Source organism: Pundamilia nyererei, unplaced genomic scaffold (genome assembly GCF_000239375.1).
Source record: "Pundamilia nyererei isolate P.nyererei 1_Seehausen unplaced genomic scaffold, PunNye1.0 scaffold00066, whole genome shotgun sequence".
Lineage (NCBI taxonomy): Eukaryota > Metazoa > Chordata > Actinopteri > Cichliformes > Cichlidae > Pundamilia > Pundamilia nyererei.
The window spans coordinates 1,693,106-1,710,070 of NW_005187467.1; the positions used below are offsets into that span (position 1 = coordinate 1,693,106).

The window sequence follows — 16,965 nt, forward strand, 5'->3', positions numbered from 1 at the left end:
GAGCCTTAGTGTTTTTCTTTGTGGTTTTATTTTCCTTATCTTTGTTTTTCTACGTTGCACCCCGGTTGCCTAGGCCGGGGTGTAACACATGTTTATACATTATTCCTAGGAGTACTAAATCTGGATTTGAAATAAGAGGTGGTGGAGTGTTGCACCAACCTGACATGATAGTCTGTTGCTGGCCGAAGGAGTTCTAAAGTTGCACTTAGTTCTTCCCCACTGCATTAAAGGAAAATGAAAAAACACCTTTTGAGTTTGATAAGGACATAGTCTATGCTTAATTTGTCATGACAACTGATGTGAAAACTTGTGGATGTTTCTTATACTCACCAGTGTATGCTCTGGTACTTCCCATCTTTACCACTAATTGAGATGGAGACATCATAGCAGAGAGGCTCTGAGAAGCTGGGGTCATCCTCCTTGCTGTCATTCTCACTTTCTGGCTTGGTGGGCGCACTCCAGCTCACTGTTGCTCCTCTGGCCTCGATGTCTGACACCTATCACAAGAAAGTACATTGGATGAGTATCAAGTTATTCCTTCTTCAGAGTATCTGCAGACTCTTAAAATACTGTCAAATTAATAATTTCCTACAACCCTTAAAACTCAGAACCAAAACTGGTTATGGCTGGTAAACAGCCATGCTTAGAAGTCTTAAAAACATAAGCATTTCTTATTCTTGCATTTTCCAAAACCAACATATTGCTTGGTAGTGGAAAAGAGTGTGGGATCAAAATATGCAAACTGACAGTGCATTGGGAAAAAGGTTTTCAGCTTCTGGCAGGGATGTGCTGTGCAACCCTAAGATATTTTTTTTTCCATTCTGTTTGGAGAAGATTTAAAAATAGGTTGAGCTACTCTGCAGGGGGGGGATTCATATGTGGAAGAACTCAATCAGGTCAAGTCTGTACCTCCTCCCCTCTGCCCTGCAGGCCCACCTTAGTCCTTTTCCTTCCCGCAGTTTGACTCTCTGTTGAGTAACGGACCAGTATGGCAGCAAAGAGCTGAACTTCCCCAGTATTCTGTTAACTTTATCTATTATATTTCCAACAGAGTTGTTTTTGCTACTTTTACAAGGAGCTCAGACGGTACCAACGGTGACAAATCTTATCTTATAAGGTCAAGCAAATTCTATTTGCAGTTCTACTAATTCTGACCCAGCTGCTATTGAACAGCCATTCTCGTCTTCATTTATCTGCAAAGCTGCTGTGCAGCTGAGAACCCAACACCATTTTAAAATAGCAATTTCAAAGGATAAAAAAAAATTTATCTAGTATGAATATTTCAGTCAGATAATTTTGCAACTATAACATTTAATCATGTATTTTGGTGCAAAACAAATGGCTTTCTCATGTATATAATCTAACTATGTGAGAGCCAGGGGAAAAATGTATTTAACCCAGAGCAAATCCAAATCTTTCAGTACTTGTATAAATGCTGCGGCACAATTGGGAATAAAAGTCCCCACATGGATGGTAGTCAGCAGGTCTGACTCCATTAGTAAGATGCTAAGTAATAATTCATTGAGGTTGTTAATAGAATGTTTAATGATGCAACATAGTAGCATCATTACAGTTTCATTTTTTGTTAACGGAATCACATAAAATCATGCAAACTGCATTAATTAGATTTAAAAAAAAAAAAAGAAAAAGAAAGAAAGAAGTAAACACCAACCTCTGGTTTATTGATGGTGCTCAAGAGCGCTTGTAGGGCCTGCGCCTCCTTGTCAAGTACTGAGGAAAGAAGAGAAAAAAGTAAATCAATTTATTAAAATACTTTAATAATAGCTACTGTTTTTACGTGCTGAACAAACAGGATGTGTCAGTACTACCAAAAATCACTCTGTAAATGTCAAACTTATTTTAAATTAATGATTACAGATCAACCTTCTGTTAGTTACTACCCTTAAGCTTTAAAGACTTAAAAAAAACTATCAAGTGAGGAATTCAGATATTTCTAAGCTGTGAAAATGATTCTCTAACTGGATCTTGAAAAATATTGTAACGATTTTTTAAATGCTTCATTATTAGTAGTGGATTGTTTCTACATTGTAGCAATCTCCATCAGGTCACAATGTGAAACTATTCTTCCTGCACATTAAAATATGACTGATTAAATAGTATCACCTTTGCCCAGCTATTAGTTTTCCCAAATACCATGCTAAAACCCAAAACTAAAACCTATGATAAACCTCCACCCTTTAATACTCTTACCTGCTGACTCTCCAATTTTTCGCTTGCCTGTCTGCTTGTCAGGAGAGGACACTGTGTGCCTAAGTTGCCCCTGCTCTGCCTCCAGCCCTTTCCCTCCAATACCGTTATGAATGTCCACCGTTGGGGGACTGTTGCAGGACTTCTGTGGTGACGAGGGAGGGCTGTCCTTCACCTGCCCTCCTCCTTGACGCTCCTTCAGTTTCTTCTGCAGACGTTCATGTGTTTTGCTAGTTCTGTCATCTCTGTGAACCAACGACGGACGTCCATGTTGGGAGTGAGAATCTGTAGAGACTGTGACACGAACACATTATTCTTATAAGATGGACATGCAAATGCACATGATGAAAGTGAAGTAATTCTCTTAGATTAAGCAACTAAAAGAGTAAGACTTGACTCATGCCATTAGTGTGTAACCAGCCTATCCAAATAAAGTGCTGAGAACAAATACAAAAACAAACAACACAACAAGTATAACAGTATATCCAGGGACTCCTGACTCCAACTCACCCTGCTCTGGGTAAATATGAGCTGGATGGTACTGAGAGATGTACTGGGAGCTCATGTCGCCCACGCCCCCTGCCATGCCTGTATACAGGTGATGTGGAGGGGGCATCATGGCAGGGTGTGGGATGAAGGCAGGCAGGTGGGCATGGGGTGGTGGAGGAGGATGGTGGAGAGGGGAGTGCCCCCCTGGGTGGAACTCTGGTTGCTGAGGTAAAACCAGAACCCGCCGCACTCCGTTCTCTTCTATGATCTAAGGGGGGGGGAACAATAGCATTGAAAGCAGATATCAAAGCTACTCTCAGAATGATAAGATGCCAATCAGAAACACTGGGATGGAAATAGCGCATGAATGGCTACCTGTGAAATGTATCCAGGAGGCACATAGATTGGAGGCACTGAACCATTTGGAGACATCATGGGAACCTGAGCAGGACCTACGAAGAAGTTAGAAAGGCGCAAGATCAAACACCTTCCCTCAGGATAAACACTGTCATACATGGGGCTTAAGTTTAATACAAGCCCAACAGCTATGGCAAACCAGAACCACAATCCACAAATGTAGCACATTTCCGACATGCCACGCAGCAATGAATGAGTGATCAAAACTAAGCCAGAGCCCCCAATTTACATTTTTTAACTGAAGGGTCAGGGCTTTATTTACAGAAGACTGCACTCAATTAGTAAAGTCAACAATGCGGCCATTTACCTTAAAACTTCTATAGAAATAATAAACACACTTTACTTAAATCTAAGTCAGAAAAACTTCTCACATTCAGCTACTTAAAATTCCCATGCACAGGCAGTTTTAACTAAAGCTGCACCTCTGTAAGAGGAATATCCCTGTATATGATTTGTTTTTCTAAACCAGATGCATTTTCAATAAGTATTTTCTTAATACCTATGAGAAAAAAGGCCCAAAACGCATTTTTAAAAATCCTGGCAAATGCAAGAAAACCACTTTCCAAAAGTGCTGAGGAACAAAGTTTCCTGCTCTGTTGTGGGGGGCAGTTCAACGGCTTAGCTCAGCTCAGAGAAGAGACAGCTCAGCAAAAAGCCTTGGAGAAAGAAAGAGACCTCTCAGCCAAGTTTGCACATTCACACATTTCTCTTCTTACAGGCCAAAGACAAACCCCCCCCAATGCCATATGTCATGGAGGAGAGCAAAAGAGATTGCTTGATTAAGCATTTTCACTCATTTTGTCAAAAGAGTAATAAGAGGCAAAAGCTATTCTAATTCTAACGTGTCTAGGACTATAGCCTGCCACACTCCCACTAACACTTAGCACTGCCCTCCTTCAGTACTAAGTCCAGCCTCCAGGTCTCAAGGAAGATTAACAGCAAGTACGAGCACAAATAGGAACAGCTGCCAGTTTGCCAGCTACCTGTTTTGGATATTTCCACCACTATTACTTCCAAATAACAGAAGCATTGCCGCTAATACATTCGGGACCAAATTACAGTAACTGTGAGGCTGTTGCTTTAGACTGTAGTAGCATTTAGTTAAGTGTAAACAGATAAAATCTCAACACAGAATAACAGGTCCAGAGTTCACAGTTGTAATCAGCAGCTCAACACAGAGGCGGGTAATGTTTGAGAGGCAGTCGAGCAACTTTGTTTTGTGAGAAAAGTAATGCTGCACCATCGAAGCTGACACAGCAGTCTTTATCTGTGTAGGTCAATCCGTGTGTGAATGTTGCACAGCTTTGGTGATATTGCTGTTGCTATCAGGAAAGGAAGTAAATGTGATCATTTCTATGCTTGTATATTATTCTACAGGCTGTGGGAGAAATGTGAGAGGGGAGAAAAGTCATGAATACATGATAAGAGAAGGTAAATGTCCATATGGGTAGACAGAAATGTTAACTTTAATCTATAGCTGATCATGAGGCGTTTGCATCACTTTACAAAGAAAAGTAGTACGACAGCTTAGAATTGCATCATACTCACATCCCCTTTCTGGTATTATTTGCTATACAAAGGGTTACAAAGAATTGTACCCCACTGACCCAGTGTACCAAGCCAAGACTAAATGCATCAACAGTAGCCTCCAGGAGACCCAACTACGTAAGCCCAAGATTTTGCAGGGCACCTGCTCCCTGCTAATAAACTTTCTTGAATAAGACAAACAGAAGATAGGCCTTTTATACTGAAGTCAAAAGGGCAAACAGGCAGTGAGTCATTTCTCTGCCTAAGAACACAGGCTGTGCAAGGACAAAAATTCAGGTAACATGAGGAGACTTTGTCTGAATGAAGCCAGTCACACTGGCTCAGCCATCATAGATTTTTAGATTAACAATATAATTTGAGTAGGAGTTCAAGGGCTGCATTGTGAACTCTACTCACTTTTAAGAAAAATCTGTTATGCCACTCAGTACTAAGCAGCACATCAGCCTAACAACTGCCTAAAGCAATTCTAGTTAGTGCCTCTGATGCTGAGGAACAGGAAATCTGATTAATCTCATTAGCATGCTATACGTTGTTCACACAGAATGAAAAGCTTTGTGTCTACCAACTTGGAGTGCATGGGCTAGAAAGTACAAGGTAAGAGAGGCAGGATAGAAGTCCACGATGTGAGAAGCAGGGTGGAAAATAGGGGGAGACACCCACTCTTTTTACATCAAACTGACGCACGCGTGCTGACAAAGATCAGATTATTTGAAGAAGAAAAAAAAAAAAAAAAAGGCCACATCCCCACCCCCCTCCTCTCCCTGAGTCAACCGAAGCACTGGTTGTGCTGACGTGGCCATGGAGTGCCAGCCTTCCAGAGGAAGTTGCCACAGAAAAAAGAAAAACTCATTAAGAAAAAGAAAGTATCAGTATTCCTCTAGGAGTTAAAGACTTTTCAAAAGGCCGCATACATGTTCACATACACAAAAATGAGCTGAGGCCCTTTGAGCACCCACCTGTTTCTGCTTGTCTTAAAATGGGGCTCAATAACAAAAACAGTCAAGCGGAACATCACATGCATGCTGCAAAAATACAAAACTTGGCAGACGTGGTGTTGAAATAATAGATTATAAAATTTGCTTGCTATAATACAAGCAAACTGTTAGGTTTAATCCGATGTTCGATGAACCCTCAATTACATTTGAAGACTACAAAGAAGCAGATAAGCTACATAGAGTCTGTTTGGGTTAAGAGACAAGTGTAAAAATCCAGGAAAGCATTCAGAGGGAACAACAGTCAGTATTTTCATATGGGCGCTCTCAATGAGCTCTCACTGGCAACACGATGAACTGTGGTCCTATAAAGATGAAGTGGGCTTGATTAATTAGAGCTAATAAATTGTCTCTATCAGCAAATAAAGAGGAGAGTTAGGGTAGGCAAGGGAATGCAAGAACACTTACTGACAGTGGATAATAATTACACCCAAGCAAGGGAAAAGGAAGTACTGAACTGTCAATAATCCCAAAAAGTAATAATTAGAACTTAAAACCATAACCTGAATTTTTAGTGATGACACTGTGGCAAATGGTTCCCTTTTTTGCATGATATAGCATTTTTCTTTTAGGCGGGAAATATCTTTCATCAAATTAAGAAGGCAGTAATTTATAGCAAGCACAACATTTTATTATCAGATTACAAAGGCTGCATGTGTACACCCATCCTCAGACACAGTGCTTATCCAAAATATGCCTGCTAGCATCCAACCATCACCAATCTATCCAGATAGAGAAGGAGAAAAAAAGGAGAGGGAACTGTGCAAACCAGAACTTGAGGAAGCTGTAAACAATTGAACATTTTAAGAAAAAAATAGACATTTTCTTGGGTATTTGTAAAGTTAATCTGAATATCCTAAAAATTTTAAGGCATCTGTGTGAGTCTTGCAGCCCCCACCGGTATGAATGACGTTTACAGGAAGGGAGGGAGTCAGTAACCTTCATGCTTGTGCTTATTACAGAACATCAGAGGCTTATACTGCTGTAAGCCAGACTAAACCAGAACAAGAGAGGGGCCATGACTACAGGGGGCACTTTTTTGTAAATAATGAATTATCTGACTATGTTCAGGAAATAAAGATTCCACTTTAAAAACAGTTTCCTGACATAAAGTTATGATGTCTGAAATGATAATTTCCCAAACACAAAAACAGCTTAAGAGACATGCAACCATCTTATTGCTATGGACATCCCCCAACTGCCTAAACGGGGGTGGAGGGTGGGGTTAAGTTGACCCCCCCCCCATCATATCCTCTTTACCCCTTTCCCTTGGTATCAACGCAGCAGCGGGAGAATGACTCACAAGCTCAGTCATTCTTAGAGCTACTCACTGCAGAAGCTGTGAATGAACTGTCTGCATCCACATGTTTGTGTACATGTCCTTGGAGTTAGGTGGGGGAGGTGATGAGCATAAAAATAGTGCTAATGTGTTTGATGTTTGCAGCCCAATCCTGTAAACCATATGTGATGGCGGTGGTTTGGGAGAGGGTGTTGTGTATGAAAAGAAGTCCAACTACAGCTGTTCACATGGGTTTTAATTTTAAATGATGCAATTCATCCAAATTTCTGTTTATTTCCAGTTAAAATAATAGGCTGACTACTGGTTGCTGGTAGCCTGTGCCACCAGCAACCGTTTCATGATGGCCTTAGCTACTCAGTCGAAGACTGAGTAAGGTTGGACCAATGTTGCACCAATTACGATGGGTTCATTCATTACCATTGTTTCATTCTAAACATTTCCAGCGGCCACTTCTTCTGCCACCATTTTTTCAGGTAGACAGGAGGAGAATGCTTTAATTTGAAGAGACAAACTGCCTAAGTGCAAGCACACCAGTTTAAATTTCAGCAACAGCAGTAGACACTAGTGTAGATTACATCATAGACTCCATATAGATTTAACACTGAAGTATAAATTACACCTAAAGAGGTGGTAGAAAATTAAGCAGCGACAGCAAATGTATAATCCATATTTGAAATTCTCATTTAATGTTTGTTTTTCCTGTTGTTGGGGGGAAAAAACGTGATGGTTACATACATACAGTTTTCTAGGGTAGCCTATCTGAAACAGTTTTTCTGAAGGTTAGTATGCACTAACAAGCTCAAAAAAATTCAAGTTGATGATACTGCAAGTGAAGTGGATCAAATTAACTCAACCCCAAAAACTCAAATCATAGGAATTATTTTCGTAGAACTTCTTGAACATAGATTGTCATCAAAACAGTCTCAAAACGGACTACACCATAGTATACAGTGTAGACAGTTTAAGGCACAGGATATGATAGATGTAACTTTCTTCAATAGGGAAAAAGAAAGACTAAAGACACCTGCAGATCATCAGAAATGAAGTGAAGTGAAGTGTTTCATAGCTGTGAGACAGCCTCAGCGGAGATAAGGGACACGTAAGCAGAAGGACTGAATAATCAAACTGAGTAAGGTGTGTGTCTGCTCAGTAACATGAAGGTCTGTGCACACTATTTTTAGCTTCCTGTCACAATACCAAAATGACTGATTTTTTGTGAAAAATGGCAAATCACTATCAGGTTCAATAAGCCCTGTAGAACTAGACAGAGCTTTATGCCATAAACCACCGACTGAATCATCCAAAGTGATGGTGAATCACCGCAAGGCTATATCACATAAAGAAGTGGATCTAATCAACCTAGTGGTCCTGAAGCTGACTTGCCTCATCTGTCACCAAGCTTATCAGGTGGCTACAGATTCCAGTGATGCAGCTTTCTTCATCTACGTCTAGATTTGGCATCTAGAAGTAGGTAAAGAGAAAGCCAAATTAGGGAGTGCTGGCCTGAAACTGTGAGGGCATGTCCACTCTCCTTGTGGCAAGAAAGTTACCCAACACAAGCACAGTAAATGGCCACTTAGATTCTATCATCTCAGGTCCCGCCTCCAACTTAGCAAAAAGGCAAACGCCTTCTATAAACGACATTTAACAAGACTGTGCGTTCCTATTAACCTGGCTGCCATGCCCTAACACACAGAAATTGTGCACATTAAGCTGCTAAAAATATGTGAATATATGAGTACACAAAATGATGTCGTATAAAGCAAAAAGTGCGTAAGCCAGATCCTTTTGGCTTTCTGATACCATCATACACACCAGGGTTAAAGATGGAAGCATACACGTGCACATTAAACACTTAAGTGAACAGAGATATTGTTGTGTTGTATGGGTTGTTCTGAACAAACAAGGGAGGGGGAAAACAAAACAAAAAACAACCCAATCAACCAGCACATACATGCATGCATGCATGCATGCCTGCAAGCACAAACAGACAGACACACACACACATACACACACTTCTTCCTCCCTCCTTGCACTGCAAGCGGTGAGTCATCCCTCTATTCACGTCACAGAGAGATGAGTGCACCCTGTGACAGGCCAGTTAGTAGCAGTCACACTGATCTATGTGGCACCTCTCAGCTCCTTGTTTCTCCTCTGATGGAAACTATGCATGCTTGCTCCCTATTAGGAAGGTTTACTAAGCTCATAATGGGGGACTGGTGTGAGAACTCAGAAGAGAGGAGTAGGGAGAAGAGCCCCTGCTGTGAGCACACTGTATTATGGCTTCCTGGCTGGGCAGTATCACTTTCTATAACTCCTTTGTCATTTAACTATAGATCCCTGGGGCATGTCATCTCATAGTTATTTCTATATGCCACATGGTATAGACAAAAGGCCCAGACACAATGAGACAGTAAGCAGCAGTCTATATGGAAATCATTAAATGTGTCCTACAATGCTGAATGCCTTTAATGGGGTCACAAAGGGTATCAGAAATTAATCACACTATGTTAACATCTTTTTCCTTATCATATCAAATTCACAATTGGAGAGAGAGAACACAAGAGTGGCTATGAGCTCGAGGAAATGTCAATACAGGGCAGGATGTCCCGTGTACCAAGCCATAAACAAAGCAAATCATTTTCAGATCAATGTTTTCTCCGGGCAACTACAATTTATCATTTATAATTATGGTACCACGACGCTCCCTCCTACAACTACACTGGCACTTTTTTCCCCTCCTTCACACTGTCAGCAACACGTTAGGGCTAGACTTCATTGTTGCTGTCACAAAGCCAGCGTAATCACCAACAATTGTGGAAAAGGAAATGCCATCAGGACAAATAAGCATGAGTAACACATCTTACTCAAACATCTTTTGCCCCAAGCCCTCTACTAAACACTGTAATTATGCCATATTTTTCTTTAACATTATGATATATAGATTACAGATGCACCATTCATCAGGACAATGGATTTTTAATGAGACGAGGGAGAAGAATATAAAGAGAACAAAATTACATATTAACTGAGCGTAATCAAGCATTTCTCATGCTAGATTCGTATAAATAATGCACATTTTGTTAACATCTTTTTTGTTAGTTTGTTGTGTTAAACAATAGGCTCACTCATTTTTAAGTCTTCTAAAAACAGTACATGTGATCGTATGAGTACACAAAACCGGTTTCGCTTGCTTTAATCACTGCTCCCGTTTACAATGGTCACAGGTCTCCTCCTTATGTGTAATTCAAGTGATGAGGGACAAAGTCTGAAGGCTTTGATTAAATAAAAAAATAAAAATAAAAATAAAAAGCTCTCTTCTAAAGTTCAGCAAACGTAATAGGAGCGTTCAGCAGTCTGAGTTTGACAAGTCAAATGAATACCTTCCAAACTAACTGTGCTTTTCAGTAGGCATCTAATTCTTCATGTTATCCTCTTGCTGCCATATTGACAAGGAAAACAGTGTCCAGATGAAGAAAATAAAGAACTTCATACTTAAACCACGGTACCTTTGGAAGATACCCATTTGATTCAACAGTCTCAGAATGCTGAAGCCTCTTATTAACTTTAAAGACAGATGGAATGATTATAGTAAACAAAACACGCTTAAATAATGCTTGCATGACCACATGTACATCACATACTACAGAACAAGAATCTGTCCTTTAAGCACGTTTAAAGATATTTGTCTTAAAAACATCTTGTCATATGCCATTCTTTGAACTAGTCGCTGTTGTAACTGAAACTATACGTGCAATTATGGCACTGAGCAAGCTGAGAGCTATGACACATGACTACCATTCTGATATTTTTTCAGTAAAAATACGTCACTGCATCCTCACCAACTTCCTCTCTTTCAAGGCGAAAAAACCAAGCTGAATGACTCCACATAAAGGAAATAACTGACAAGAACAGAATCTGTGTTAATCAGATTACCATATCCTGAGAAAACAAAAAAAAAAAAAAAAAACGCACTCATCAAGCACTTTATTAACACTACTGCAACCCTGTAATTCAATACAACCCCTCCTATAGTAATTTTTCCACCCCATTTACATACGTAACGGTGGAAAATATTATGCATGCTTTAAGATATGAAGCAGTTAAATGTACCACTACCAACCACCATGACTTAAATGACGAACATACAAGTAGAATGATCAGATTTACCAGCCCAACTTTGACTTTAGGCTCAACTTAATCTCCCTTTGTCCTACTCCCCTCTAGGTCTCTAGTTTTCCCAAGGCTAAGTTTATCCAAACATTTCAACTTTCATTTTCTCTTTGTAAACGTGATGCAGAGTGAAGATTAATATGATTATCTGACAGCCACGCCTTCTCTACCAAATGCCAGAAAAGGCTCTTCAGTTGAGTGACAGTCATGCAGGTGCCTTATTTTTCATTAGCTGTTGATGATTTCTGCTGCAAATGAATGAGTTTGAAGCTTTAACATTTTATATGTATTCATATGTACAAGGTGATGATGAAAATTAAACCTTGATCTAATACTGTTGCCGTGTTATCTATGCAGAAAACACATAGTCAAACACAACGCCTAATTATCTCTTTAAAATGCTGGGGAAACTATTGTATTCCAAAAATAGATTAACAGATGACATTGTATGAACTAATTTTTAAAGGCAAAAAACAGAACTGAGAAAATACGTTGGGGTTTTTTTTGTCTCTATGCATTAATGAATAAAGACGGGTGAAAAACATCCAGTGAGGTAAAAAAAAAAAAAAAAGTTAAGACTGACTTAACTGAACGTTATGTCATATTAGACAACACAGATAAAAATTTAGACTAAAAAGATCAACGCTTCTTCTTACCTGTGATACACTGAAACTGACCATCCTCTCGTCGAATAGTAAAGGCCTCACCTGGGTTTACTTGCACCAGGATTACCTGTGAGAAAGCAAACAAGATGACAAACAGAAAAATATGAGTTTCAAACTCTCATTTCAGTGAAGGCATACTGAATGACCTACAAAAGTGCCATGCTTAATGAATAACTTTAAAATAATTAAACCGTCTCATACCCTAAAGAAGGTATAATTCAGGAAAGTCAAAAAGGTAAAAACCACAATCGTAAAAAAGAAAAAAAAGTATTAAAAAAAAAATACAAAAATCAATATGATAATATAAAATATAATTTGCTGGAAAACAGTTTCTCGCCACAGCTAAATCAAATGTACAGGAAAGACAAATTTGTTGATTAAGAAAAGACACAGCTACGTAGCCGACAATGAGTCACACTGCTTATGTCATTTACAAAAGACCAGGAAAAAAAAAAAAAAGCAAAAAAACAAAAAACAAAAAAAAAACAAACAACCAAGAAAGCACAAACTAAAAAGCACATTTTGGTCTGTAAAGACATTTCCAATCACCTTCAAGGTCTCTGACAATATAACCTTTCTTTTAAAAGCTGCATCCAAAGTGTTATTGTAAGTTTATAACAATCATTATTTTTCTCCTTTCAATTAAATAACAGGTTAGCTTAGGTTAGAAAATGAAACTATCAAGATCACAAACTGATTATTCCGTTAACTTGTCTTTTTAAAGTCTGAAACATGCGCAACTAGGCTTTTGTTGCCTGGCACTGTGTGTGGGAGCTAGTTACCTCACTCTTGTGGAAGTCGCTGTCATAGAATCTACACTCCTCTAGCAAAGGGCTTTGACTATGGTTCGCTTCAAGCACTGAAATCATCAGCACCTCCATCTCTGACACTGCTCCCATTCATGTGCTCAGCAGGGAGAGGAAAGAGCCCTTTGCCTGCCACACAGAGCCTCATATGTCCATACAAACCCACACAAGCAGCGTCAGCAGCAAGCGTAGATGATGGAGGTGGTGGGAGGGGCAAGGGAGGTTTAAGTGAATCAAAGTCTCGCTACTTCAGAGACGGCTGCATGTGTATGTTTGTTTTACACTCTCTTTGATTTGAAGCAAATATGCTTTGTAGGATATTTCCTCCCCCATTTAATTTTACACTGGAAATTACTGTTGTAATCAATACTGTGACATTCACTGCCAGCCAATAAAAATCAAACAAAGGAAGTTTTGCTTGCGAAAGATTTGACTGCTACTTACTGTTGCCCGCATTGCTTTTTCTCATTCAAGCGTCTCTGTTCACGCAGTCACAGAAAGGAAAAGATGCTCCAGGGTCTATCAGACCCTCCACCATTTCACCCAACCCTCATGAGAAATCACATGACCTGCGATGCTAGCACATCTGGCTTGGATGTTTTCTTTTAACATCCTCCACTTCCATGAACTCCTGCATAAAGTCCAGGAAGAAACCGACAAGATGCGAGGAGTGCAGTAATATGGAGATCGGTCTCTTGCACTGGACGTAGCATTTACACAAAGTAGTTCATAAATCTCATGCTTGCTTAGCGTGGTTCAGCCGCATCTGCTCAAACAGCGTCTCTCTCTGCAGCAGGCGGCTTGTTCACTTTCGCCTCTGGCTCTAGTGCAGCCTCCCTACCGTCAGTATCCACAGCAACCCCTTCAACAAATAAGCCACAGCGATGTCCACGCCAAACCTTCACAGAAGGGATTGAAACGTTATCAGCAGTAGCCACTCTCCGGAAAAGGAGGCAGATGAGCCCAAGAAATCAGGAGCAAAAATAAGGAGGACTTTAGATGATGCCTCAGTTCCCTCTCCAGTTCCCTTCTTGACTCTGTGACTGACTGCGTGCCAGCTCAGTTAACGCCTGCTGTGCTCCTTAATATGGTTAATTTCAAGAGCATTCCATCAGGGTGTGATCATGGCACAGCTGAGCCGGCAAAGGTATAAGGGGTCCACAGCATGGGGAGTCCTTTGTTCTCTCTTTTTCACAACAACAACAATGGCGTGAGGGAGCTGAGCGACCCACGCAGCTTCTGAGGCTGACATATACGACTACGCTACAGTCCCTTTCCCTCGCCCTCCCTTCTCTCCCTCCCCCTCATACTCTCCCTGTCTCTCTCTCCCATTCACAGAGCAACATGCCGTACATCCTCTTAATACTCCGATCAATTTGAGCGGAGATGAGGTGGTAGGAGTTCAACTGCAGAGCTCCTGCATTTGTGACAATTCCAGCCTCGTGTCATTTGTGCTGTCTTTAAAGATCAGAAAGCAGCAAAAATGAAACAAAACCGAGAGATTATTTGTATAGTGACACAACGCACACAGCTTGCAAGTACTCAGTGCTTTACTAACATCTGTCCTCATTTACTCCAAATGGATCGTTCCTTAAAGCGACAGTGCTGATCACTTGATCAGCGTATGTCAAGTTACCCAATATTCTGCGTCACTGACACTGCTGAACAAAAAGTACAACAAACTCTTCCACAAAACAAAAATCACACAATCTGACTGTAAAACATCAAAATCAAATAAAAAAACACTTCAAAAGGTAAACTTTAGTTTACGCAGTTCACACACACTAAAAAGAAATGGATATAATCATTAGGCTGACACTCTTTGAATTATGGATTTTTTTTTTATTTATTCTTTTTCCTTTTCCTGCAGGCAGTTATGGACTAAAGCACAAAGTGAAATATGAATAGTGAACCTTCAGCTTGATTTCACTTGCCTTTAATTTTTTTAATCTAAAATATTGCAGTCATTCAACCATGCAATTTGTAGACATTATTGTGTGTTCACACAAAATAATTATGGACAACTGCTTACTAAGTGGAGAGTCACTACAGCGCAAAAAGGCAAAATCTACTTATTCATCTGTAATCATTTATCCTTCATCATCCTCTGAATTTAAAACAAAATAAAACAAAACTGAAAACATCATCTTGCCATTAGTGAAACAAGCAAATGGATTTGGTGCGTTTTTTTGAGACCTTAGAACCTGCCACATATACAAGAAGCAGAAAAAAAAAACAAAAACAAACTACTAGTTTGAGAATAACTACATCTAACATTTTTAATGCATAAACTGACTTTGCAGAATGGGGTGGGGGAACGACACCATAAAAGATAAATCACTTTCAGATAAGACAAGTTCCTCTTTTGATAGTGCCACGTGTCATGCACAAACATAGCTCTTACATCCCCAGGAAGCTCAGATGTAAAGCTTAACTTAAAATCCTACTGTCAAATATAGCTGCAAACAGCAATGACAGGTTCAAGCAGTTCAGCAGTTAACCAGAGGTCCAGTGACGCTTTTTCAAAATGGGATGTTGAATGAAAATAAAATATGGCGCAAGAATGCTGTGAAGATGCCCAAATCCGAGCAATAACAAATACCTTATGTTCTGATCATTTACGGGTGTCCAAGTCTGTAAGATCCCGATTTAGCCCCAATTAGCGTGCCAAATTTGAAAGCTTTTGCAGGACTATATCTGCCTGACCATATAATGTACTACTCAGTAAATAAGCAGGGAATTCAGAAACTTTGTCTTGCCATTCAAAAATACAACTGTAAATATTACCCACCCATTGGGTGCCAGATTTAAACAGGAGAGCCATATTCAACACTTTAAATGCTCAGTCTAAACTGTACATACATTTGTGATACATACTTAAGTAGATTACTTATGAAATATTTGCAATTTGCAACTTGAAATGGTAATTTTCTTTCATAATTTGTGTATTATTATTATTATTATTATTATTATTATTATTATTATTATAATATAATAACGCAGTTACACCTGCAGTTTCCATCATACTTTACTTTTTTAGTTGCAAGTTTGAGGTGCGCATGGTCTACAATCTCAGCAGCAGTACATACATGTAGTGTCTGAAATGTATAAACAATTGTCTCCAGTTATGTCCTAGTGAGCCTACAATACAGCCAACACTATATAGTGATTGAATGAGAGTGCAAGTGAATTAATTAATAATTTGAGCACAGCCTAGGTGCTACCACAGACAATGGCAGAACAACAAAGATTAAGGAGAAAGTTATTTTTAAAAAACAAAGCAGAAAGATCCACAACGTCACTGCTTGGCTCCAAAAACCTCTGTGCCCATCTCCAACCCAAGCTGGCTGTCTGTATTAAATGTCCAGATGCAGTAAAGACCAACAGCGTGATGACTTTATTTGTAAGTAGACAGACTCTGAAGAAGTGCTAGGATGCTGCAAAGGTTACTTTTCACACAGATGACTAAGCACTGTAATGTGCAATGGTTTCCCAGTTACATTCACAACAGGGAACAACACAATTCAGTTAAGCTGCCACAAATTTATATAACCAGTGTGTCCAAAGGTTAAGCAGTATATCTTGTTCTCACTGCTATAAAGATCTGCATCCAAGTATGAGCCCTATGCAAAGAGATTGAGGATCAGTACGCACACGCTGTCACACAGGTGGCCACTGCTGTGTTTTATTACCCAGGAGAATGGGGCTGTTCTGTGCGTTTGTGGCTGTTAGCTCTGACGTTTTTCTGCCGTTGGTGACTCAGAGTTCAGGTTTCTCACTATTTGTTCCTCTTAATTGTTTACTGTGTGTTGATGCGAGATAGCAGCTGGGTGGACAGGAAGCAGGAGCCAAATGACACAGGGAAAAATCCTGCCAGTGTCGGAACTAGCCAGGAACTAACGCAGTCTCCCTGCAGCTGATGGCATACACTTGCGTGTGCAATGATGATTCAAACCAATTTAATGATTCTCCACCCTCCAGGATACCCTGGAAACGTTACATAAGGGGATAGGGGGGGGGAAAAAAAACCCCTGAAAAATAAAATCATTTAAAGAGGTTTTCATACTGTTGTAAATAACCGTCTTCTTCTCTGTGCCATTAATTTAGAGAGGATAATCTGTTATATGTATTAGAGCAACTACAAAGCATTACCAAAGCACACAGTCAGTCATACAGATTCATACATCTCATTTACACAACAGCTTCCACTGGCATCTTGTTTACAAAGTTAATTAGTTTTCATTTCTCTACTTTATGCCTCATCATATTTCTAAACGGTTGATCTGATATCCTCGTGGTGGTGTTGTTCCCAGATCATCATACTAAATGTTGTTCCAGGATCAACATTGCAAGTGACCAATCAGAAT

General features: G+C 39.8%; 1 protein-coding gene across 3 annotated transcripts in view; it reads right to left on the minus strand.

Annotated features, from left to right (window-relative positions):
* Nucleotides 1–16,965, minus strand: part of fndc3a (fibronectin type III domain containing 3A) — a 47,549-nt gene that overhangs the window by 15,050 nt on the left and 15,534 nt on the right. For 2 of the 3 annotated variants that reach the window (XM_013911592.1, XM_013911593.1), the window contains 7 exons: nt 11,784–11,859; nt 3,073–3,149; nt 2,719–2,965; nt 2,212–2,502; nt 1,673–1,731; nt 331–497; nt 160–219 (listed from right to left, as the gene is read on the minus strand). In XM_013911592.1, the coding sequence (XP_013767046.1) occupies nt 160–219; nt 331–497; nt 1,673–1,731; nt 2,212–2,502; nt 2,719–2,965; nt 3,073–3,149; nt 11,784–11,859 (977 nt within the window). Of the gene's footprint in view, nt 1–159; nt 220–330; nt 498–1,672; nt 1,732–2,211; nt 2,503–2,718; nt 2,966–3,072; nt 3,150–11,783; nt 11,860–13,042; nt 13,660–16,965 lie in introns of those variants that run through there. The other variant, XM_013911594.1, reaches the window with a different exon arrangement.